This window comes from Papaver somniferum, chromosome 7, assembly GCF_003573695.1.
Source record: "Papaver somniferum cultivar HN1 chromosome 7, ASM357369v1, whole genome shotgun sequence".
NCBI classification, from domain to species: domain Eukaryota; kingdom Viridiplantae; phylum Streptophyta; class Magnoliopsida; order Ranunculales; family Papaveraceae; genus Papaver; species Papaver somniferum.
In genome coordinates, this window is record NC_039364.1 from 231302561 (window position 1) to 231328610 (window position 26050).

The 26050-nt window shown below is 39.2% G+C and overlaps 1 protein-coding gene across 1 annotated transcript; it reads left to right on the forward strand.

The window, feature by feature from the left end:
* The first annotated feature begins 393 nt into the window (after positions 1 to 393).
* LOC113296100 lies at positions 394 to 1083 on the forward strand. The gene has a single exon (XM_026544437.1). The coding sequence runs from the start codon at positions 394 to 396 to the stop codon at positions 1081 to 1083; it is 690 nt and encodes a 229-aa protein (XP_026400222.1).
* The last annotated feature ends 24967 nt before the right edge of the window (positions 1084 to 26050 follow it).

Below are 26050 nucleotides of genomic sequence, written 5' to 3' on the forward strand. Positions count from 1 at the left end.
CTGATATGAGCTTGTCGGTAAGTCATATCCTTTATATAGTCAGGGTAAACTCGTTGTTTGTTCCTGAAGACGTTATCGCTCTATACTAGCAGAGCAAGATGTCTAGGAGCCGTTCATCTCGTGATACTATATAGAAATAATCACTGAAAGTGTTCAGTATTCATGAGATATGTCGTTGTCCAGTCGTGAGATTACATATCTACATGTACTCTGAGAGAAAGTACTCTCCGTTGAGAATTCGATGAGAGACCCTTGTCTCAATACTCACGTCTTATTGCTGGATCAGATCTTCGTATAATTATGAGTTTACGATTTTAGCCCTTTTCGAAAATCCACCATCTACAAGTTTTGTTCTGGAAGGATATTTGGCTGACTGAACAATCTTTGCAAGCTATGTTCCCAAATTTATTCAGTTTGAGCAGATTCCAAGATGCTAATATTCAGGAGATGTTAGATGATAATGCAGGAAACAAATGGAATTTTGGATTTTGCAGGAATTTAAGGGAAGTTGAGATAGAAGACATAATTCATCTGTTGAAGCTGATAGCAACTTTTAACATAGTTGAAGGTCAGGATGAAAGAGTTTGGCAGAATGGTATAAAACAGTTCTCAGTGGCAGAGTGTTATAAGTCTTTGGAGGAGGATGGTTTGTTAGTTTTTCCTTATAAGAGTGTGTGGAATCCAAAAATACCACAGAAGGTGATTTTGTTTGTCTGGTGTCTCTGTTACAATGCTGCACCAACAATGGATTCTGTGAGAAACACATATAATGTGAATGGTTGTTTGTTATGCAAGAAAAGTGCTGAATCAAACCAACACTTGTTTTTGCATTGTGACACAACTAGAGAGATATGGTTTTACTTCTTAAGTCACTACAATCTTCAATGGGTGTTTCAAGGCAGTGTTAGGGATACTTTATGGGAATGGAGAAGGAAAAAAGGGGGAAATGTAAGTTTAAAAACCAAGATTTGGGACATAATTCCTTTTGCTATATGGTGGGTTGTTTGTCTTGAAAGAAACACAAGAACTTTTAATGGCAGATCCAATTCAGTAGACAACTTAAAAGATGGATTAAACCTTTGATTTACAATTGGTGTATGGGTACTCAAATTTTTGAGGGTATCACCTTGGATATGGTTCTTCATAATTGGGAGGCAGTGGTTCAATAAGCCTATGTAATTTTTGTTTAATTTTTTGTATTTTGATTCACCAATACCATTACTTCCTTAGTGATGTATTGGATTTTAATAAAATTTTCCCTTTTTGAGTAAAAAAAAATTAACAATATTTTTCTGGGTTCCTAATTACATGGACAAGAAAATCGCAATGATAGGGGAAGTGCTAACAACTCACCAAAGAAGCGGCTGGAGATTGCACGTTATTCGGTATCATCCAATAAGATGTCTTGCTTCTACCTTCTCCTCCCTGGGGACTTTGTTGAAGGTCTGAGAAGTTTACATGGATTCGAGATCTCACATCACAACCATCCTATCACAAAATCAAAAGATAATTAAGGCGCAATTATCATACTTTTGTCAAAATCATGATGAAAGTACTTACCTGTACACATTCTGGAGGCGTTTTCCTTTTGTCACCACGACAAATATATCTCAACCTTGATCGATTAGAAATCATGCCAGGGAAGGAAATTCTCGTGCCAGAGACTTAACATCCATCGCAAACTTGTACAAACGCTCAAGTTGTTGACGCCAGAAGTCTATGTAACCCGGACTTACGCAGGTAGCTCGGTTAAATCATGGGAATAAATAATTATTTCCTTCCACATGGATGCAATCCAAGAGAGCCTTCATATGCTCAACTGATGGCTTGTTCATTCGATGACCCGGAATACACTGATAAACACTCATTTGTCGAGATGCTTTATCGATGTGTTGATGGTGGATTTTAGTTCAGGGCTAAAATTGTGAAACCAAACTTATGCGCTGACATCCTGCAAAGGATAAAGCCACTGATAAAATTATGAATACTTCTTCACTTCGCCAATTTACCTAGAATGGAGCATGTGGCAACAATCCCATGTACCCTGTGAATTTATAGCATTATTAATGCATGCATAGCCCTGTATTTCCTGCAGAACTCTCATTATTAGTGCGGCATGACGACTGAGTGTTGCTCTCAGCAGAGTAACACGAATCTCCAAGTGTTAATAATGAAGCATACACGAAATACCCGTACATGCTACATCTCTCGGTGTGTTATACTAGTCCTACTGAGCATATTTGAATATGGACTGTCCATATCAGTCTCAGAAACAATCACGACCATGTAAGTTGGCCGCATGATTTAACCAGCCTAGACGATCCTCAGAAGGAGCAGTCTACCACCTTAATGACCAGCAGCGGGCCCATTTATTCCCTGGTCATTCGAATACATACCACGCCTCCCAAACGGCCACCGAACACCATCCTAGAATGAGATGGTTCGGCTGGTGTGGAAAAGCTTGGAAAAGCTTGTGCGCGCACAAGACCGCCTGCGGAAGTCTCAAATTCATCACGACCGTCCAACTTCACCATCATTATTGGACAACGTGGATTATCCCATGACCGGTTGGATAAAGCTTTTCCTGCACACTAACGGCCCCCCTTCACGCCTGCATAATCGAACCTCCCCTGACCTAGCCTCAGAACCATGTACGGTTTCCCGAAGTTGGGCCGGCGTGAAAGCTTAAAGGTCGCAGGAAATTCCACTAAAGGTCTCAAATTGATCACGACCATCCAACTTCACCGTCATGATTGGATGGCTTAGATCGGACCCATAGCCGTCAGGCAGGTATTGACGTGTTTATCACCGGCCCAATGTGGGCCCCACATGGTCGGCGTCCCCTAAAGAGGAGTGTGGCTTGCTAATTCGTCCATCCAAAGTAGCGTGGACGTGAAACCCTAATTAGGGTTTGCGGCACATCACATGTGTCGCAAATCAGTCTCAACCATCCATCTCGCTGGCATAGATGGAGGGTGTAGATGTAGATTCAAAGGACCCAGAGCATGCCAACACAATAACCGTGGTCCCGTCTACATGTGTGACCAATCGGCCAAGGCCGACCATGACTAGGTGCCTCGATTCGTGCGCCCAAACTAGGCATGGTCGTGCGGTCCCAATCACAAAACGATCTCGACCACTCAACTTCGCCGGACAAATTGAGTGGCTTAGATCACATCTCCATGGGACAATGAGGTACATACACGAACGTTGGCTAGCCGTCTACACGCATGCCCGATCGGTTTTGCCAAAAGCCTCTCCCGTGCTTGGATTCGACCAAACTGAATAGGGGAACTTGCGCACCTCCTAAACCCTAATCCGACGGTCACAGATGTGGGTCGCAAGTCATCTCGTCCGTACAACTTCGACAGTTTGTACCGACAACCTAAGATAGGAGTTAGGCGACCAGTCATGCATCACCACGATCACCGTCCACCACTCTTCCACACAGAGTGATCGGCCAAGTCAGGGCTTACCTGTACATCCTCCAAACGATCACTCGAAGATGGATGGACGTGATGATATTTTAAGACGCTTAATTCGTGACTTACTCCATTAAGCCTCAAAACAGCGATGCTTCATACATGCTGAATATTTTCGATGCATTATATGCATATAATACACACGATATTTCATAAATATGGACTTCCTAAATAACTTAGTTATTTAATCTAGCATCACATGCTACTTTCTGTGGGTCCCACGATCCACACATTCGAGACATCAAACATGTCACAAACTGGGGGATACATACTGGGGTATTGGTCTGGCGGTTTACAGTATGCAGCGCACAACGCGCCATCACAAGAACGTGTCAGGAAGACATGGACGCTTAGTGATGATGGGAGAAGTGGGAAAGACTGATCGTGTGACACTAACACACGCAACTCCACTACTCCATCACTCCACTTCCTCCACTTACCACGAGAGACGTGGGTAAGGCTCAATGACTTGTATAAATAGGTTCTCCTCCCTATTTCCAAGACAAGACAGAAACCAAGTGTTGATACAACCGTATCCAAACACCAGAACTGATAGCTTACATTCTGCAAGCCAGTTCAGCTTTCTGATACAAGTCATACACAGCCAACACCTTCACAATATCAACACCTTATTCTCTTCCCTCCCTAAGATCAACCCCATCTCCTTCACTTTATGACCGAAGCAAGTCTGGAACAACCATTTCTTGGTTTAGGCCAGAGTTTTACAGATTGATTTCTCGAATCAAAAGCACTCCCGTGCAGTGCATTTGTTTAGGGTTTAGATTCGTTTCTCATCCACACACACCCACATTTACCAAAAACCGCAGAAACAGTTTTCACCCATAAATAATTGGCGACCACAGTGAGAGGTTAATCTCTCTGTCGTAAAGTCAATTTCTTCAAAATCCGATTCAACTTTATCAATTTCTATAGGGTAGATCTTATGACCAATTCAATCATCAATCCATTTCAAGATGGTAGAACTTAGGTCTGTATCAACAATCAATTCTGATGGAGCTAGTGTGGATAACACACTCAGTATTGATGTACCTGTCAGTGGAGATACTGTAGTCAATACATCTCTTGGAGACGTCACTTCTACCACCAACGCCAGCGGAGCAGGAGATGTTCCAGTAAGTGTAACGCCTCCCATCACCAGAGCCAGAGAAGCCGCGAATCCCGACATTCCTCAAGTGTACGCCTCCGGTGGTCACCAGAACAACAGATTCCACTCCTTCGTCAGGACGAGGATCCGGAGGGACGAGAGGAGGATCATCTCCCATTACCATCGCAGACTTGATGGAGAGGAAGGAAGTTATTTCTAAGACTCAAACGGATATGGATACAACTCAGAAAGATGTACTCACTTTTCTTCAAACATTAACTGATTGATTGCCACAAGAGCCGCGACAACCCCTGGAGCCAACAAGGAACGCATTCAATGCACCAGGAGAAGGTACTTCAGCGACGCGGGCCTACATGGACCTGATCAAAGAAGCAACATCAGATATGAGCGGTCCTGTCATGGAGACTCCTACACCAGGGATTGATCCTCACAACGATCCTCCTCAAGTCAATAGTTTCACTATGAACCAGAGGCCGGATCAGGAAGAAGTTTCTCTAGGAACGTTTATGCGAACTTTTACACCTCTCGAAGAATCAGCGGGCGCTCCAATCAACCAGAGGAAGGTCACAACCGTGCCCTACATGTCCCGGCATGCATCAAGGATTCAGAGTTCAAGAGGGCCCTTATCGACACAGGAGCATCTTCGAATGAATGTGATTACTCTCAAGACTCTCAGGACATCCAAGGTTCGCCAAGTAAAGGTCGTACGGAATCCTACTATAACGACGAGCCACGAGAGGAAGTACCGGATGCTCCACGAAAGCTGCAGAACGGTACCAATTCCACAACTGATGAGCTCGAAGTGGTCAACATCGGGGATGAGGAATATCCTAGGCCTATCTCCATCAGTTCGACCTTGTCTGCGGAGGAACACACGATACTTGTGCAACTTCTCAAGGAATACCAGGACATATTTTCCTGGACGTATGAAGAAACGCCAAATTTAGATGGGTCACCCATCATCTACATGTCATACCCGGATCCAAGACGGTTGCAGTTCAGATACGAGGAATTTGGACATTATCAGGTGTTGCATGGATTTCAGAGACTTGAACAGATGCCGCCCCAAAAAAGATTCTCCTCTACCTAACATCGACATGTTAGCATATGCAACCAGCGGACACGACATGTTCTCCTCCATGGATGGATGTAGCGGCTACAACCAGATAAGATATACGAGCATGACGAAAGTAAGATAGCTTTTCGAACTCCTCTCGGAAATTTTTATTATACTGTACTGCCATTTGATTTAAAGAATGCTGGTGCAACGTATCAACGCTCTATGACGGCAATCTTCCACTGGAGCCGATACCTCAAGAGAGCCGCCTCAAGAAGATAACGATGTCCACGCGTCATGTCGAGCAAAATACGGGCGAGACACTCTATCAGACGATGGTGCATGTCTATCGTGATATGTTGGAGAATCTGTGCTTTTGGTCATCCTCTGGACTTCGTGAAGCTGTTGAACGCTCATCTACAACAACATCTGCCTTGCTAGAAAGAACCAGTTTCGCTGAAGCAGCAAGAGGAAAGCCACCGAGATACAACATCCTGCGCGTCCAAAATTGCCAACTTCAACTCTAGTACCACATGCACGACTGCCGCAATAATGAAACAACATCCAAGATATTCCATATCTGGATCGGCGGTAACTACGTCAATGAGAGACGCTTTCAGAATTTGTCTCCCGTGGAAAAAGTAGTTCTGTTACCAAAAGAGATTGCACCTGGGACTTAAGAGGGTGCCATGTTCGTACAAGTTTCCACCACGCCTCTCCCTGCCAGTCTCTTCTGATCACAGCTGCTTCCAAGAACTGTTGTTGCTTGTCGATTGATACAATCTAGAGCTTCACCATATCAACGACCATTACGTACAAAAGACCCATCGGGCATACAAGATAGAACCATGTAAACCACGCTTGGGGACTGAGGCTCAGCACGAAGTTCATTCACCGTCAGTCAAGGACTTCTTCAACACGAGAGAGATGGTCAATCAAGAAGCATGGAATTCACAAAAGTAAATCAACTGAAGAGGAAGCCACTTCAACGCTCCCTACAGTAGAAGCTGCTTCAATGATCTATTCAAGAGACACCTCAACGCTCTCTCCGGGACCCACGTTCGCTTCAGAATCCTGCTTCAATGCTCTCTCCAGGAGCCACCTCCACATTTTCTTCAGAAGCTGCTTCAATGTTCTATTTAAGAGACGCCTCAATGCTCTCCCTGGGACCCACGTTCGCTTCAGAATCCTGCTTCAACACTCTCTCCAGGAGCCGGTTCAACGTTCGCACCAGAAGCCACTTTAACATCCTCTCGAGCCATTTCAACACGCAAGCTACATCAATAATTTGCGGTTTGGTCAAGTTATCTTTGATGTACTCATTGCTCAACATATGTATCATCCATCCTTCATAAGGGCCCAGCGGAGCATGAGAAACCTTGATGTACTCATTGCTAAACATACGTCTCATACTGAAAAGAAATCTATCTAATCTACACAAAATAGGATCCGAATGATTGTATGATCAAGTATATGATCCTCCGATCAACAGAAAATCGATTAGTTCTTGCTGAAATATAAAATTATTCAAGAAAGAGTTGTTTCTAGCATCCCCGTCACCCTTATTTCTTTCATTAGAAGATCTCATAACATTCCAATCATCGGCTAGATAAATAGGTCCACTCCACCGATGTCTTATTTCCTCTAGATCTCCCCAAAAAATTTTCTCTAGAGTTATAATCACAAGGACTGTAAGCATTTGTTAACATCCACATGAAAACATTGTTCCTTAAAGAAAACAAAGGGGATTTTTTTTATGGAGTCCCATTCTTTCATCTTCTTTCAAGAATCTACTGTTGGCCCAAATAGTCAAGAGACCGCCACTGACTCCTACAGATGAGAGATAAGACCGTTCATAACTGTTATCGTGCCAGATTTTTCTTAGCATTCATCTAGTAATTTGCGTCAGCTTAGTTTCCTGAATGATATAAATGTCGCATCTTTGAGTAGCAACCATATTCTTCAGATCAATTATATTGTCATAGTTGTTCAAGCCTCTAACATTCCAACATATGATTTTAAAGTCCATTTAAAATTTCTCCTCCCTTGTTTTCCTTCCTTCCTACTTCATTATCCGCTGAATCATCCAAATCCTCCTCCATAGTTCTGTTGCTTCCATCATCCAAGGAATAAACAGTATCAAAATCTTTATTATTATTGTAATTAAAAAATTTAGCATCATCTCTCTCGTCATCAACTGCTTGTCTTTGTTCTTCCACAGACTTAGAATAATTAACTATCTTTGTATTGTAACACTAGACAAGTCATTTTCTGTCTTAATAATAACTTATGTTGTTTATTTATGGAACCATAGCTACAAGATAAACTGACAAAAAAATCCAATGTTTTCTTAATCACCACTTCATCTGAAATATTCTTAGTTTTTATATCTTGCAGGTTATGAATCACATCATTTTCCATTTCCTGTCTTCCTCTTGTTGAGATTTTTGTAGACTCCTTCCCCATATCGTCTTCATTCACCGAGTATTCAGATCCCCCCGCAATGTTATCTATTGCCTAAATCTTTATCTAGAAGCAAAACTAGGAGATAAAAGGACATCTTTCTTTCAAAATGATCCAGCATCCAACATAGAAGAGACCTCCAGTTGTGAAGTTCAACCCAGGGGCGGAACTATGCCCGGACTAGGACTAGCTGAAGCCACCCCTAGCCAAAAATATTTCGCTTACTTAGTAGTAAATCAAAGCCAAATTTTCGTCAAGCCCAGTCCAAGCCAGGGTAAAAGAGAAAGAAATTTTTGTCAAGCCCAATCCAAGCCACCCATAAGAGTTTCCTTTTATGCTAAAAGAGAAAGAAGTTTTTTTTTCCATGTCTTAGTTTTAGAGGGAGAAAGACAGGGGAAACAGAAAAACGGAGTACAATTTGATGTCATATATTGGGTGATCAGATGGAATTCAATCACCTTACTTGCTTAATTCATGAATAGGGGATGGGTGTTTCTTAATTTGATAATACTATCACTAGGGTTTCTAGGTTTGTAAATTGTAAATTTTTATGCAAACGAGGAAGGTTAGAAGAATTTTACAACCCTATATCCAAAGCAGATGGGTCAAGTTGCTAATCGCAATTTCATGTTACTCAAGTTGTTTCCAGTAGGAGTGTAGTATAGTAATCATTCATGCAATGTGTAGTTTTTTGAAATTTTGTTGTGCCTTACTAAAAGTTTGTGTACGTATATTCAAAAGTTGTTGATCGCATATATCTTGAAATAGTTGTTTGCATAATGCATTAGTATGTTATTGGCAGAGGAAGGATATCATGTTGATGCTGAAATGGTGTAGTTTTAGTTGCTCTTTGAGCAAATATTGTTTTTCTTTCTTGTTAAAGGGGTAAAGCTGATTTATTGTATGTGTAAGGTATTGTTTTATGCAGTTTTAAAATCTTCCGGCAGAGATATTGATCGCTGTCGTAGGCGTCAAAAATAAATTGCACTTTCTCACTACTCAAAATATATAATATAGCAAGGGTAAGAAAGGATCGTTCCCACAGAGAGATCTAGGTTGTCGTTTGCTTCGATTTCTATATAAACAAAGGGGGGATTTCTGATTTTTATGTAAAGGAAATTAAACTAAAAGCAGACAAAACAAAGCAACACGCAAATCAAGATATAAAGATATTGGTTAAGGATATTGTTTTCATTCACAAACATGTTCTTGTCTTAATAACTAGAATTGATATTTAATCTCTCATTATCAAAGGCCCTAGGATACCTTGATCGCAAGTATATCCAACAAATCTCCTCTTATCATCAAAAAACACATTAAAAGATGCGAAAATGAATTTTATCTAAGAGAACAACCTAACGTGTAAAACAACTAATAAAGTTTAATTCCCTAGATGCATTAAGTTCTATGAAATCAGGCCAATCAAAGCAGTCGAACGTGTAAAAGCACTAATCCGATTTAACAAAGGTTATAATTCACTTGTGACTACTAGGATGTATCACTACAAGCAATACTCACAATTATGCTACTTGTAATCAGAAATTTATCACTTTTGCGTATAATAAACTCTAATCTAGCAATAAAGATGAAATCAAACTCAATCGATTCGCGACTCGACTAAACAAGCATTCAAATCATGTAACAATATTAATGGTGAATCATAAACGATAATACTGAGACAAAACTAATATATCAAACAAGGATTCATGTTATGTGAAATCAACTTTATCCATATCCAATGATAAAAACTAGGTACTCATATTCATGGAGTTCATAACATGGAGGAAGATAAAACCTATCATGTTTCTAAACCCTAAAAAAATGAAGTCGAAGTAAAGATAAGACCGAGAGCCCGGGTCAAGAAGTCTCTTATATAAGTGTCAAAGTTGTAGAAGTGCCCGTGTGCCAAATCCCAGTCGGCACAACTCGTCATCATGCCATAAAAATCTCACGTCCAAGTCTGTCTCGGCAATCCCTTTAAGAAATCTTACTACTGGGCCTCACAAAGCTGGATAGTCCAACCCGTTTCCTTGTGTGTCTGTCAGTTAAAGAAGACTACCAATACAATTCATTCTCTCGGCCAGATTTCCTATCTGCGTTTGCTTACGGATCTCCTCCTAGTTCCCTGTAATTTCCATATTCTCTCTTCTCCTTGAATCCAACCACAAACAACACCATCAGCAGTAGTAGCTCATCAACAGCGTGCTCGATAACATCACTCTCGCAGCAGCATCATCCATATTCATCACTAGCTGCATCTCTTCCTTGTAGCTCCAATTCCACCACTGCCTTGGCTTACACGACTGCTAATCCAGTGTTTTGACCTCAACTCTCAGCTCCATTGCACCAATTCAGTCCCTCTGAGCATCGCCTTCATGCCATACTTCCTGCAAATTCAGACCTACTCATACTCAACATTAATTCATAGGCAAACACTAGTTCAACATCTCATCCTCATTCTTGAGCCATAACTTACTCCGGTCTTCCGTAGCTTCAAACACCACCTCAGCTATTGCACCTGCCTTCTTTCAATCTCAGTATCACCCTCATTGCAGCCACAAGCTCAGAACTTTGTTTTGCACCACCAACAACATCACCAGTAGCAGACTAACTGCAACAACAACTCTCTGCATTCGATCAAACACCCACGAAACCATCAATTCTTCCCTGTAGTTCAAGCTCAATCCAGTACTTAAGCTTCACTAGATGCAAAACATAGTTCACCTGCAACATCCTACACATTCATCTAACAGTTTCCAGTAGCCTCAGATCAACATTGCATTGACCCATGATAATCACCATTTTCCCGTAGTCTTCTTTATCTCTCAACTGCACTGTCACAATGATAGACACATTTTTGTGTCTAATTTGTCTCGATTCTATATATTTATAGTTCTCATTCTTGTATTTATTTTGGTATTTTATCTCTTTGTAGGTGTTTTTGGAGAAATAAGCTTTTGCGGCGAAATTGGCTCAAAATGTGGCATTTGAACCTCCGTAGCAGACGTACCAGTCACATCCCAGAAATACCCCGGAGGAACCCCGAGAAAAGTGTGGAAAACATCCCAGAAAAATTACTAAACGCACCCAAGGGACAAGTGTTATACGGACTCCAGAAGTGGATAAGGGGCGACCACTGGATAAGGGGTAACCTTTCCCCTTCACGTTCAAAAACTGAAATTGGCGGGAAATTTTGTGCATGCAACTGGCAGAGTTGGGGATTGATTTCGAAGGTGTTTTAGTGAGATTCAATCGCCAGAATTGATTCGGCTGGACGTGATTCAACTAAACAAGCCTGGTATAGTCGTTTGTTTGGATCGAATTGGGATAGAAACCGAGTTGGAGCTAAACAGGGAAAGTGTTTTTACACGGACCCTATTGAGATTATTTTTAGAAGTTTTAGAGAGACTAAAGACCTAAAAATCTTTCCAAAGATACATATCTATCTAAGGAAGAGTTTGAGACAATCGGGAAAGCTCAGAAACGCGTGGAACAATTTAGAGAAAAGATTATTGCCGTAACTTCCAAGAAAAGAAAATAAGAGATTTCGAGAAGATTTTGGAGAGATTTAATCGGCCTTTTTGATATAAATAGATTGATTGGGTCATATAGAAGGGGTGTCGAGAGTTTGGGAACTTGACGAGGGCCAGAGAAGAAGAAATCAGAGTTCGATCAAACTCTGTTTATGTTGTTGATGTTGCTGAAGAACACGAAGAACGGACGTCCGAAGACAGTCGTTCTTCAACAGTGTTTACGACAAAGTTGTGGGGGTCGCATCTGCAGTCTCAACAACACTTCATATATATCGTTCTTCTTGTAACAGTGAACAACGCCTTTCCAACAATTATTTCTGTTGCGATTTTTCTGTTCAATTGATTTAATCCCTTTTAATAAACTTTTGAGCTTTATACATGTATTTTGAGATCATGATTAATATGAGGAGCTAAACCCCAACACTGGGATGACGGAGGAAACCCTATTTCACGCATGTGGTAATTTTAATAATTCTTTATGACTTTTTGCACTTATTTTAATTGATTCATGATTTTCACTAATTAGTTGTGATTTCGTTTGATGGTGTATGCTTAGATGTAAGAGCTTTTGATACACCATGCTTGTGATTTACATCTAAAGTTTTAAAAATCTATTTTTGGCAAAGAATAAGAGTCCATATTTTTAATATTTGAGCTATAATTGATTGGAGTTATTAATTGAGTCACATGAATGGAATTTGGTGGAATCCTGAATCTCAGTACCTCTCGACACTGTGACAGCTTTCTTTGTACATATTATATTAAGTCTAAAATCGAATCTCAACAAGTCCGAGAAACGAACACTTTACTTACCACTACAAGACTACATCAATTTTTGGCGCCGCTGACGCGGATTTTTATTAGGTTTTAGGTTTTAGATTTATTTTTATTTTTGTTCTTTTTTACGCCTTTGGTATTTTTTGATTCTTTTCAGATTTCGAGCGAAGCTACAAGGAAAGAAAAAAGTACTATAAAAGGAAAGCATCGCCAAAGAAGGAAAGAAGAGAGGAATCCGAAAGGAGTGAAGAAGAATATTTTGTATATAGTTATTTTGTTTTATTTTTAGAAACTTTAAATAGGGTTTTAGTTTTTGTAATTTTTCTTTTTATTTTAGGAAACTTTTTGGACTTTATTTTTGGACTGGACATTATTTTTAAAACCCTAAGGAAGGTTAAAAATTAAATATAAATTGTTTGCAGGAAAGGACGACAGTTACGATACTGTCTCGTCCCCTCGGGTTCTTACAATGACATCGGAGTCGGTGGCCTGAGTCGACTTCAACGGTTCATCGCCCGTCTGGTACAGGAGGTAAGACTCTATCCACCCACGAATCCCCTGTCAGTGGGTTTTATTTTGTGTGACAACTCACACCCCTGTAATATAATGTCTAACTGGTATTACAAGATCCAATACAACGAAAATCCGACTGAGTTTCAAAATGGACGTTACTACTTTGACCATAATGTGAATAGTGGTTGGGAACATTAGCCTTTTCAAGGTTATGGCTCATACCTTGATGAGCCCAATGATTATCCACACACGCACCGGTCATACGAGAAAAATTCTTATATTTCTCCTTTAGAAGAGTCCCTCAGGAAATTAGAGGAGTCGACACGTAAGTTATCTGAGATGAATAACTTAGTTTATGACGAAAGAGAACTTCTATAGAGGAATCCTTCAAGCAGATAGCTGAGACGAACGAAAGAATTGCTCGAAATAATCTTAATTTCCAATACAGTGATTCCAATAGTACCCTTGAAAATGAGGATAGTTATTTGCATAAGCAAGATGACGAGGATAAAATTGGTAACACTACTTGTTTAGATGAGGTTCAACCATTTTCATGTTATTATGATGATTATGATGTAGATAGTGTTGATGAAGAATTTGAAATATGTAGGCATAGTGATCAGGAATTTGTTACTCCAAATAAATTTTATGATGATAGTGTTATTTATGGTTCAGATCCCGATAATTTTAATGATTATTCACCTATTCAAAAGGACGAGGATTTGATTAGAGATACCACTTCTTTAGATGATGTAGTATTTCCTTTTGATTACGAAGTCGATAATGGTTTAGAGGAACGAGTTTATTCTGAGAATACCGTTTTAGAGTCTAGCGATTTAGAAACAATGGTCTTAGACGAAGAAAATGAACTCGTACAGCTATTAAATATGTGTGAGGATGCGTCACTTGAGTATAACCTAGAAGAAGAAATTGACTATTTTCAGGATTCCAACGATCTAGAAATTAAGGAAATTGTAGCTAGTCTATTTAGAGATACCCAAAACTCTAAGTTTGGGGGTGATTATCATTCTCCATGTGCCTTAACTCTTAGAAAGGTCCCTCACTTCGGACTTGACATATGTGCCTCAACCATTTTGCAAGATTATCTTCATACACGTTTTCCTGAACCTAGTGATGTTCATAAGGAAGTTCAGTTGTTAGAAACCCATCCTCTGGTTGATGAGGTTAGACCAGGCTATGATACCAACATCGACTTTGTTTTCTCACCAAATATTTTTCAACCAATTGTGGGAACGTATAAATTTCAGATGTGTCAATTATTTAGTTTTGAGACTAAACCTAATTACTTTAAGAGATTAGGGTCGATACATTTGCTTAAGATTGACCACCAGTTTCATCGTGGTCGATTGTGTGAGTCAAAACTGATTGACTTTAAGGATCCTCAATTATTCAGGTTATTATTATGTGCTTTTAAATTTTTACTTGAGTTTCTTCAGACTCTAATACCTGAACCGGATCTTAGCTTTGAGGAATGCCAACCCATGAAAATATTTTATTTGGACCCAGTTATAGAACCTGAACCACAGCTAGATGTAGTTGTCTTAAACAGGAAACTAGACAAGGGTGTGCTTTATTTGTTTATTTTCTTGACAGGTTGCAGATTTCTTTTATTTGTGATAGATCTATTTGGTTTTGATGACCCACAGAAATTTCGGCTATTACTTTATGATTCTATGAGGTGACTAATCCTTTCTTAGTCTGGCTGAAGACTTTAAACTTAGCACTTCTTGGGAGGTAACCTAACATTCATGCAACACGGTAATATCTTTCCTTATCTCTTTTGCTTCAAATGGTAACATTTTCTCCTTGTTCATGCTTTTAATTTTATCTTTAGAACATTGAGGACAATGCTAGATTTAAGTTTGGGGGTATGGGAGAAACTTTTTAGTTGCAATAAATAAACTCCAGAGCTTAGAAATTTATGCCTATTTAGGATTGCACTAACTAATCTAAGTGGATGGAATCATGTTGGTTGTAGGAGTGGAGGAACCAATCTGATTAGATGGCAACATCTAAAGAGTCTATTCATAAAAGCACAGATCTCAGGTGTTAGAAATAACATGATAGTTTCACCATATCTCTTTGAGTCCTTTTCACTTCTATTTTTATTTTGTTTTGTTTTTAAACTATGTTTCTCTAAGTGATTAGGTGGGGCCCACGATTCAAGTTTTTACCAATGCTAGGGTGAATTAGAGTGATTGAGATACCAATAAAAAAAAAAGTTGAAAAAAAAAGAGAAAAAAAAATTGAGGCCGTACCATTTGACCAAAAGGAAAATTCAATAAAGTCGACCACTGGTACCCTTGTATATGCCAGTTGTGTTGACCTAGAGTTAGGTTATCGACCAATGGTACCCTTGTATATGCCAGTGTGTTGATATTAGTCAGACTAGTATCTCAATCCATTAGGATAGGTTCATTTTGGCGGAGGCCTTCAGACAGATATGGGAAACGCCGTTCACTTAGTAAACATCAAAACCATCTATGTTTTTCTATATCCATCTCTTAATCTATCCATGTGATTGGTTTGACTCCGAATATTGATGTCCATAGTGCAACTATCTGAGTAGAGCTCTGTCACTTTATATGAATTTTAGTATGCTTGAGTGCAAACTCGTGTACAACAATTGGAATTTCGCATCAGGGTACTTCCTCTTATAGTCAATAAGTATGCCAACCAAGGAGATTCTTTAGTGCCTTCCAAGGTTCTGCGTAGATAGCTAGGGTCTAGAGTAAAGGTTTTGTGGGTATATCTCTTGTAAGCCCTCCCGAGACTATAACTCAGACACTAGGGACACCTAGGGGTTTAAAGGCTTATTGCATACGCTAAATGCAATCGACGATGCCTGCGACAGTGAGTTAGGATTTTGTTTTCTATTTTAGTTTTGCTCGAGGACTAGCAAATAATAAGTTTGGGGGTATTTGATAGACACATTTTTGTGTCTAATTTGTCTCGATTCTATATATTGATAGTTCTCATTCTTGTATTTATTTTGGTATTTTATCTCTTTGTAGGTGTTTTTGGAGAAATAAGCTTTTGCGGCGAAATTGGCTCAAAACGTGGCATTTGAACCTCCGTAGCAGACGTACCAGTCACATCCCAGAAATACCCCGGAGGAACCCCGAGAAAAGTGTGGAAAACATCCCAGAAAAATTACTAAACGCACCCAAGGGACAAGTGTTATACGGACTCCAGAAGCGGATAAGGGGCAACCACTGGATAAGGGGTAACCTTTCCCCTTCACGTTCAAAAACTGAAATTGGCGGAAAATTTTGTGCCTGCAACTGGCAGAGTTGGGGATTGATTTCGAAGGTGTTTTAGTGAGATTCAATCGCCATAATTGATTGGGTTGGACGTGATTCAACTAAACAAGCCCGGTATAGTCGTTTGTTTGGATCGAATTGGGCTAGAAACCGAGTTGGAGCTAAACAGGGAAAGTGTTTTTACACGCACCCTATTGAGATTATTTTTAGAAGTTCTAGAGAGACTAAAGACCTAAAAATCTTTCCAAAGATACATATCTATCTAAGGAAGAGTTTGACACAATCGGGAAAGCTCAGAATCGCGTGGATCAATTTAGAGAAAAGATTATTGCCGTAACTTCCAAGAAAAGAAAAGAAGAGATTTCGAGAAGATTTTGGAGAGATTTAATCGGCCTTTTTGATATAAATAGATTGGTTGGGTCATATATAAGGGGTGTCGATAGTTTGGGAACCTGAGGAGTCAAACTCCGTTTCTGCTGCTGCTGCTGCTGAAGAACACGAAGAACGGACGTCCGAAGACAGTCGTTCTTCAACAGTGTTTACGACAAAGTTGTGGGGGTCGCAGCTGCAGTCTCAACAGCACTTCATATATATCGTTCTTCTTGTAACAGTGAACAACACCTTTTCAACAATTATTTCTGTTGCGATTTTTCTGTTCAATTTTTTTACTCCCTTTTAATCAACTTTTGAGCTTTATACATGTATTTTGAGATCATGATTAATATTAGGAGCTAAACCCCAACACTGGGATGACGGAGGAAACCCTATTTCACGCATGTAGTAATTTTAACAATTCTTTATGACTTTTTGCACTTATTTTAATTGATTCATGATTTTCACTAATTAGTTGTGATATCGTTTGATGGTGTATGCTTAGACGTAAGAGCTTTTGATACACCATGCTTGTGATTTACATCTAAAGTTTTAAAAATCTATTTTTGGCAAAGAATAAGAGTCCATATTTTTAATATTTGAGCTATAATTGATTGGAGTTATTAATTGAGTCACATGAATGGAATTTGGTGGAATCCTGAATCTCAGTACCTCTCGATACTGTGACAGCTTTCCTTGTACATATTATATTAAGTCTAAAATCGAATCTCAACAAGTCCGAGAAACGAACACTTTACTTACCACTACAAGACTACATCACACAACAATCTCCAGATATATTACCACCTGCAATTCCATTACTTGAACTGCAGCTTCAATCATTTCACTAGAACATCACCGCCACCGCAATTCACACCTGAAATTCCATCACGAACCATTCAACCACCAAAAACTTGTCCACTACATCTCCAAAACAACACCACCAGGACCATTGCAACCACCAGAAACTGCATTTGCTAAGCCATATCAATTGCATTCTCATTCGAACTGCCATTGCTTTAATCACCATCTTACTCTTCATCCACCACAGCACACAATCTCAAGCACACTGAACCCATAACTTCTCCACCTGCACAAAGCCACCAGATTGCAATTCAGCTCAACTGCAATAGTAATTCAGATCCTTGTTCTTCCCTGACTTGCTCAGTACCATAACTATCATGCCATTTAGCATCAGTTCATAGCTCCATCTCAGGCACACACTTCTCTGACTTCCATGGGATCCACAATCTTCATAAACTCGAGCCAAGAAACACCATCAGTGCTTGCAAATCATCTCATCTATTCCCTGCTGCTCTGTAAGCCATTCTACCACCAAAACTACTCCATTACAGCTCCCCTGCAACAAAAAGCTTGTTCAATTCACTGCACGCCACAAATCAAACCCATTCTTGCATGTCTCGATTTTAAACTCCAAATCAAACCTAACAGCTACCACCACACAACTGTATCTCAATGACCATTCTTGCATTCTTGCTTCTCAACGTCACCTTCAGATTATTTCTTCAACTTAATTATCAATTGAGAGGCGAATTCAGCCATTTATACCCTGCAATCCTTCTAAAATCGATCTGCTTATCACCATTATTCTTCAATTGAATCAACCATTAACCCTTGATTTCAGAACCTAATTATCAGCACAATCAACACATCCCCATGAAAATCTTCACTTCAATTCACGAACCAGCAGCAACTCTTAATCTTCCATCACGTGATTGTCCAATTGATTTACTGCTCCATTTCGATTTCAGCTTTATTGCCATGAAATTCAGCAGCCTAACTGCTGCGTCTCTTTCCTCTCTTTCTCAGACAAACCAAATGATTAAGAAGAGAGTGCTTCTCGATTTAGGGTTATAAGGGGGATGGGTGGATAATTGACACCCACTCATCAGGATAAGGGCCACCAACTAAAGTAACAACCCCTTAATGATTTCATTTCCACTGTCAGTCCTGCGAGGCTGACAGTTCAACTCAATTCAGTTAAAAAATTCCGGAACTCTGTTATGCTTCAAAAGCTTGCAGCTTCTTCATATGAAGTCGGAATGGCCTCATTTTTTCACCGTTTTTCGTCCTCCTCAAGTTGATGAGGAGAAATCCAGGATTTGAGCGAGTTCCACTTCTTTTTGCTCCAATGACTCCAAAGTACCTAAATAACTCAAAAGCACACATAAGATACATAATTTACATGAAAACTCTCAAAGAAAGCATAAAGAATAGATATAAATCTAGGTGTTTATCACACCTATCATATTCCCCCACACTTAGACCTTGCTAGTCCTCGAGCAAATCAAACAAAACAATTCTAAAACATACATGCAACTCCGTGTCGTCGAGGCTACGGTTACACTTAGCACGTATAACAAGCCTTTAAACCCCTAGGTGTCCCTAGTGGACGAGTTATAGTCTCGTGAGGGTTTACTAGAGATATACCCACAAAACCTACTTTTCCAACTTATTAGTTCTCCTAAATGATAGTATTCAACGCTCTAAGAAGACATAGATATTATGCACACTAATAATAAGAAGTTAGACACATATATGAACACGATCTCATCCTTAAAAGTTGAGAGAGAAATAACCATCCCTTATCGAAATAAATTCGGGTTCGGAGTGATCGAAAGTCTCGACTCTGCCTCACAAGAAAGGGTTTTATGAAGTTGCTCTCAATAATAAACAGCTTTTTATGGGTCACACATGTGTCCAGGTAGGAATGAAGAGAGAATCCTGCGACACGTTGAATGGTAGGAAGGCAAAACCCTCCGAATTGTTTTGAAAACCCACATCTTTTATTCATTTTGAAAACCTTTTTTTTCTGACGATCTCTAAGAAAGGAAATCAACCACTTAACGAAGGTGGGAATATGCTTACTTACCTCGTTATCCGTTCGGCGTGAAGTTAGCACCACTCTCATAGCATCCATAGAAACGTCTTCGGTCTTCAATCCTTGTCTTCATCTTCGTCTTCGGTCTTCAACTCTTGATGATGAAATCTCGAACTTCGTAGAATCTTGACAATGTAATTCTTTCCTCTAATTCCTTGTTGCTTGAAACTTCATTACGGATATTCCTTCTTCCATTGGCTTTATTGAATGAATATAAAACCAAAAACGAACTAAACAAACCAAATATGATGCAATGAATATATATTTTTTCTCTTTTTTTTTCCTTTTTTTTTCCTTTTTTTTTTCTTTTTAATAATATGCAAGATAAATAAAGCAAATAAAAAATGAAAACAAACAAAAAATTTAAACTAATGATGAACCTAATAAAATTATCTCTTGTCTCCTTTTTTTTTTCTTTTTTGTTTTTTGACAAGGGATCTAGCACAATGATGACCATATCCCAAGTTTTTTTTTTCTTCTTCTTTTGAGACAAGAGAAAATAAAATACAAATTAACAAATAAAAATAAAGATAAAGATAAAATAAAAATGCAAGTACAAAGGCCATGGTGTAAGTACTTTACCGCTCGATTCTTCACAACTTGTATGTCTCGACATCATAAACTTCTTGAATTCTCATCTTGATAATATTCGCTCTTGTACAATAGTCTTCAACTTGTAACTTGTCTTGTTGCTATACTTGAATCTGAAATCTGCTCATTTCTGTATTGTTGCTTGTAAACCTTGAACGTCTTCAACTTTCCTTCGAATTTGTGATGCTCTTCTTGTTGATGATGATGGTGTTTCTATGGACCTGTTGGTGTAGAGAGAGATAAAGTGGATGGTGCTAACTGCGAACAAGATTACAAGTGGTATGTAAGTTAGCAATTCAATGTCACCATTCATGATTGATAAAATAACACTCAAGAGATCAAAATAGTGCTTATATTGGTGGGAGGTTGGGTAGATCACCATTCTACCCAGAGTTTACGTACGGTGACACACACTCTAAAAGCACAAATTTAGACAGCTACAAAGAATTGAAGGTCGGTGCCTCTCATGATGTAACATGGGTAGTCTCCACTATATGGGACCATTACTCTAATACCGAATTCAATATGCACCTTATTTGCCACTGGCATGGTTAAATCCAACTTTAACTCTCATACAAGTAAGAAACCTGATCACGTTCTCTGTCATCTCTAAGTTCAGTCACTCTTATGAGAATCTCGATGTAATCTTAGCGACATGTATACTATGTGACTCTAAACTAACTACAAGTTGGAGTTTTTTATTCACTAATTTACACAAAAGTTGAAAAATTATGAAAAAAATTACAATGCAAATGCTTAACCACTCCCCCACACTTAAACTTTACATTGTCCTCAATGTAAATTGAATCGTCCAAATAAAGTCAAGGTGGGAAATCTTATAATGATATGCGACAAGAAAAAATAAATACAAGACAAGAACCAAAAATAAAAATAAGACAAGACAAGAAATACTCATCGTATGGGTTGCCTCCCATGCAGCGCTTGGTTTAAAGTCGTCAGCCCGACTTGCAAGACGAATTCCCCATACACCAATAATCTGAAAAGTTGGGGATCCACCCATAGAACCTGTTTTGCAAATAGTAACTTCACACAAACATTAGTATAATAAAGCAAAAGTGAAGCTATAGCCCAATCGAAGTTTCCCCCACACTTATTCTTGTCCACACTTGGAAGTGTGTAAAGAATATAAAATTCAAGAACTTCTATGGTTTCTTCTTTGGAAACTTGCATAGTATGAGAATCAAATGTTTCTAATGACGGAAATCGAGAAACAAAGTCATTCAACAATATTCTCGAAGCACATACATTTGAACCAATAAGAGGTAAAGGAGAAGAAACAATATGCAAAGGGTTAGACAAACCATGCACAATCTCTTGTATCACATAATCCTCTTCATCCTTGAAAAACTCAAGTGAATTACTCACCTCTTTTATATCACGGTCCTCTATCAAACCTTGTAACCATTTTTCGTCCATTTCTGCCTTAACCAAAGTCTCGACATAAACATCATCATTACAATTCTTTGCAAGCTCAATTGGGTCTTCCACAATAATGGTCAAATCGGTCACATTCTCAACACACTCGTCATCATTAGGCTCAAACCTTGTTTCAAGGAAGCTCTGTAAAACACTAGTTTCATCATACTCATGTACCTTTTGAATAGGTGTTTGATCATTATAAAGATCAAGAGTTGAGTCAACTACACTAATGTCATCAAATATCTCCAAAGGTTGATCCTTTTCAACACAATAATCTTCATTTTCAGACTCACCATAATAAGAATCGTCGTCAGTTTCCCAACCTTTATCACGACGCCGTTTAAGCTCCATATAAATGGTCCTACTAATTTCATCGACAAGCTCTTCTGAGGCTCCATCATCTTCCAACTTGTATAATTTCAGTGCAAGTTTTCTAACGTTAACACGCTTACCACCATTGTCCACAATAGGTTTTATTTCCCATGACTCTTCCCTTTGAATGGGTGAATGATCATAACTACGATCTAGAGTCGGGTAAGAAAAAGTGTTGCAGAAATCGGTTTGTGCGATGTTCAGTCCATTTATAGCATTCATACATCTCGGATAAAGCAAATTGGAAGTAGAATTGTCCCACCTAGGTGCTTGACTTACATACCCACTGCAAGGTTGTTGTTGGTATGTATGAAAATCACCATAAGCTCTTGGATATTGATCATAGCCAATAAATTGGTTCTGATCGTATTCCGTAGATGGTGGGAAATCGTCATAGTGTTGAGGAGGTTGAAAACCGTATCCATTGTTCCAATATGCTCCGTCCATAGAAATTGGTACATGAAACAAGAGTTCTCAAAACTATGTTAAGAACCAGAAAATAAAAAGAAAAACAAAACTAAAAACAAAAATAAGAAACCAAAAACAAGTGACAATCACTGCCTCCCCGGCAACGGCGCCAAAATTTGATCGCTGTCATAGGCATCAAAAACAAATTACACTTTCTCACTACTCAAAATATATAATATAGCAAGGGTAAGAAAGGATCGTTCCCACAGAGTCATCAATAAACACATTAAAAGATGCGAAAATGAATTCTATCTAAGAGAACAACCTAACGTGTAAAAGCACTAATCAAGTTTAATTCCCTAGATGCATTAAGTTTTATGAAATCAGGCCAATCAAAGCAATCGAACGTGTAAAAGCACTAATTCGATTTAACAAAGGTTATAATTCACTTGTGACTACTAAGATGTATCACTACAAACAATACTCACAATTATGCTACTTGTAATAAGAAATTTATCACTTTTGCGTATAATAAACTCTAATCTAGCAATAAAGATGAAAGCAAACTCAATCGATTCGCGACTCGAATAAACAAGCATTCAAATCATGTAACAATATTAACGGTGAATCATAAACGATAATACTGAGACAAAACTAATATATCAAACAAGAATTCATGTTATGTGAAATCAACTTTATCCATAACCAATGATAAAAACTAGGTACTCATATTCATGGAGTTCATAACAAGGAGGAAGATAAAACCTATCATGTTTCTAAACCCTAGAAAAATGAAGTAGAAGTAAAGATAAGATCGAGAGCCCCGGTCAAGAAGTCTCTTATATAAGTGTCAAAGTTGTAGAAGTGCCCGTGTGCCAAATCCCAGTCTTCAAAACTCGCCATCATGCCATAAACATCTCACGTCCAAGTCTGTCTCGGCAATCCCTTTAAGAAATCTTACTACTGGGCCTCAGAAAGCTGGATAGTCCAGCCCGTTTCCTTGTGTGTCTGTCAGTTAAAGAAGACTAACAATACAATTCATTCTCTCAGCCAGATTTCCTATCTGTGTTTGCTTACGGATCTCCTCCTAGTTCCCTATAATTTCCATATTCTCTCTTCTCCTTGCATCCAACCACAAACAACACTATCAGCAGTAGTAGCTCATCAACAGCGTGCTCGATAACATCACTCTCGTAGCAGCATCATCCATATTCATCACTAGCTGCATCTCTTCCTTGTAGCTCCAATTCCACCACTGCCTTGGCTTACACGACTGCTAATCCAGTGTTTTGACCTCAACTCTCATCTCCATTGCGCCAATTCAATCCCTCTGAGCATCTCCTTCATGCCATACTTCCTGCAAAATCAGACCTGCTCATACTCAACACTAATTCATAGGCAAACACTAGTTCAACATCTCATCCTCATTCTTGAGCCATAACTTACTCCGGTCTTCCGTAGCTTCAAACACCACCTCATCTATTGCACCTGCCTTCTTTCAATATCAGTATCACCCTCACTGCAGCCACAAGCTCATACCTTTGTTTTTTACCACCAACAACATCACCAGTAGCATACCAACTGCAACAACAGCTCTCTGCATTCGATCAAACACCCACGAAACCATCAATTCTTCCCTGTAGTTCAAGCTCAATCCAGTACTTAAGCTTCACTAGCTGAAAAACATAGTTCACCTGCAACATCCTACACATTCATCTAACAGTTTCTAGTAGCCTCAGATCAACATTGCATTGACCCATGATAATCACCATTTTCCCGTAGTCTTCTTAATCTCTAAACTGCACTGTCACAACAATCTCCAGATCCATTACCACCTGCAATGCCATTACTTGAACTGCAGCTTCAATCATTTCACTAGAACATCACCTCCACTGCAATTCACACCTGCAATTCCATCACGAACCATTCAACCACCACAAACTTGTCCCTGCATCTCCAAAACAACACCACCAGGACCATTGCAACTACCAGAAACTGCATCTGCTAATCCATATCAACTGCATTCTCGTTCGAACTGTCGTTGCTTCAATCACCATCTTACTCTTCATCCACCACAGCACACAATCTCAAGCACACTGAACCCATAACTTCTCCAGCTGCACACAGCCACCAGATTACAATTCAGCTCAACTGCAACAATAATTCAGATCCTTGTTCTTCCTGAATTGCTCAGTACCATAGCTATACTGCCATCCAGCATCAGTTCATAGCTCCATCTCAGGCACACACTTATCTGACTTCCATGGGATCCACAATCTTCATAAACTCGAGCCAAGAAACACCATCAGTGCTTGCAAATCATCTCATCTCTACCCTGCTGCTCTGTAAGCCATTCCACCACCAAAACTACTCCATTACAGCTCCCTTGCAACAGAAAGCTTGTTCAATTCACTGCACACCACAAATCAAACCCATTCTTCCATTTCTCGATTTCAAACTCCAAATCAAACCTAACAGCTACCACCATACAACTGCAGCTCAATGACCATTCTTGCATTCTTGCTTCTCAACATCACCTTCAGATTCTTTCTTCAACTGAATTCTCAATTGAGAGTTCGAATTCAGCCATTTATACCCTGCAATCCTTCTAAAATCGATCTGCTTATTACCATTATTCTTCAATTGAATCAACCATTAACCCTTGATTTCAGAACCTAATTATCAGCACAATCAACACATCCCCATGAAAATCTTCACTTCAGTTCACAAACCAGAAGCAACTCTTAATCTTCCATCACGTGATTGTCCAATTGATTTACTGCTCCATTTCGATTTCAGCTTTATCGCCATGAAATTCAGCAGCCTAACTGCTGCGTCTCTTTCCTCTCTTTCTCATACAACCCAAATGATTAAGAAGAGAGTGCTTCTCGATTTAGGGTTATAAGGGGAATGGGTGGATAATTGACACCCACTCATCAGGATAAGGGCCACCAACTGAAGCAACAACCCCTTAGTGATTTCATTTCCATTGTCAGTCCTGCGAGACTGACAGTTCAACTCAATTCAGTTAACAAATTCCGCAACTCTGTTATGCTTCAAAAGCTTGCAGCTTCTTCATATGAAATCGGAATGGCCTCATTTTTTCACCGTTGGCTTCGTCTTTTCGTCCTCTTCAAGTTGATGAGAAGAAATCCAGGATTTGAGCGAGTTCCACTTCTTTTTGCTCCATTGACTCCAAAGTACCTAAATAACTCAAAAGCACACATAAGATACATAATTTACATGAAAACTCGCAAAGAAAGCATAAAGAATAGATATAAATCTAGATGTTTATCACACCTATCAGATATGCTAATACTGGCATTGTCACAATGCCAAAAAGTAGATTTTTTTTTTCATTAATTTTTTTTTTGATAGGTAATACTGGCCTTCCGAAAAAGTTACAGGTTAGAAATTCCGACCAAGGAAGGACATTATATCCACCCAAAGAAAAACAAACTGAGAATTACCAGTACAAGGAACTACATCGAAAATAAAGGCCCAAAGCAAGCCAAAACAAACATATCAAGTACGATTCAGGGTGGTTCGAAAACCACAATCTTCCAATTAAGCATGAAATCTTTTAGAGTAATGTTCTGGAACTCGGGTTGGAGGTGCAACCAGTAAGCTAAGGTGTGTTTCATTTTCTGAATGATCTTGTCGGTGGTATGAGACTTGTTGTCGAAAGCTCTCTTATTCCGCTCTTTCCACAAGGACCATATAGTATAGC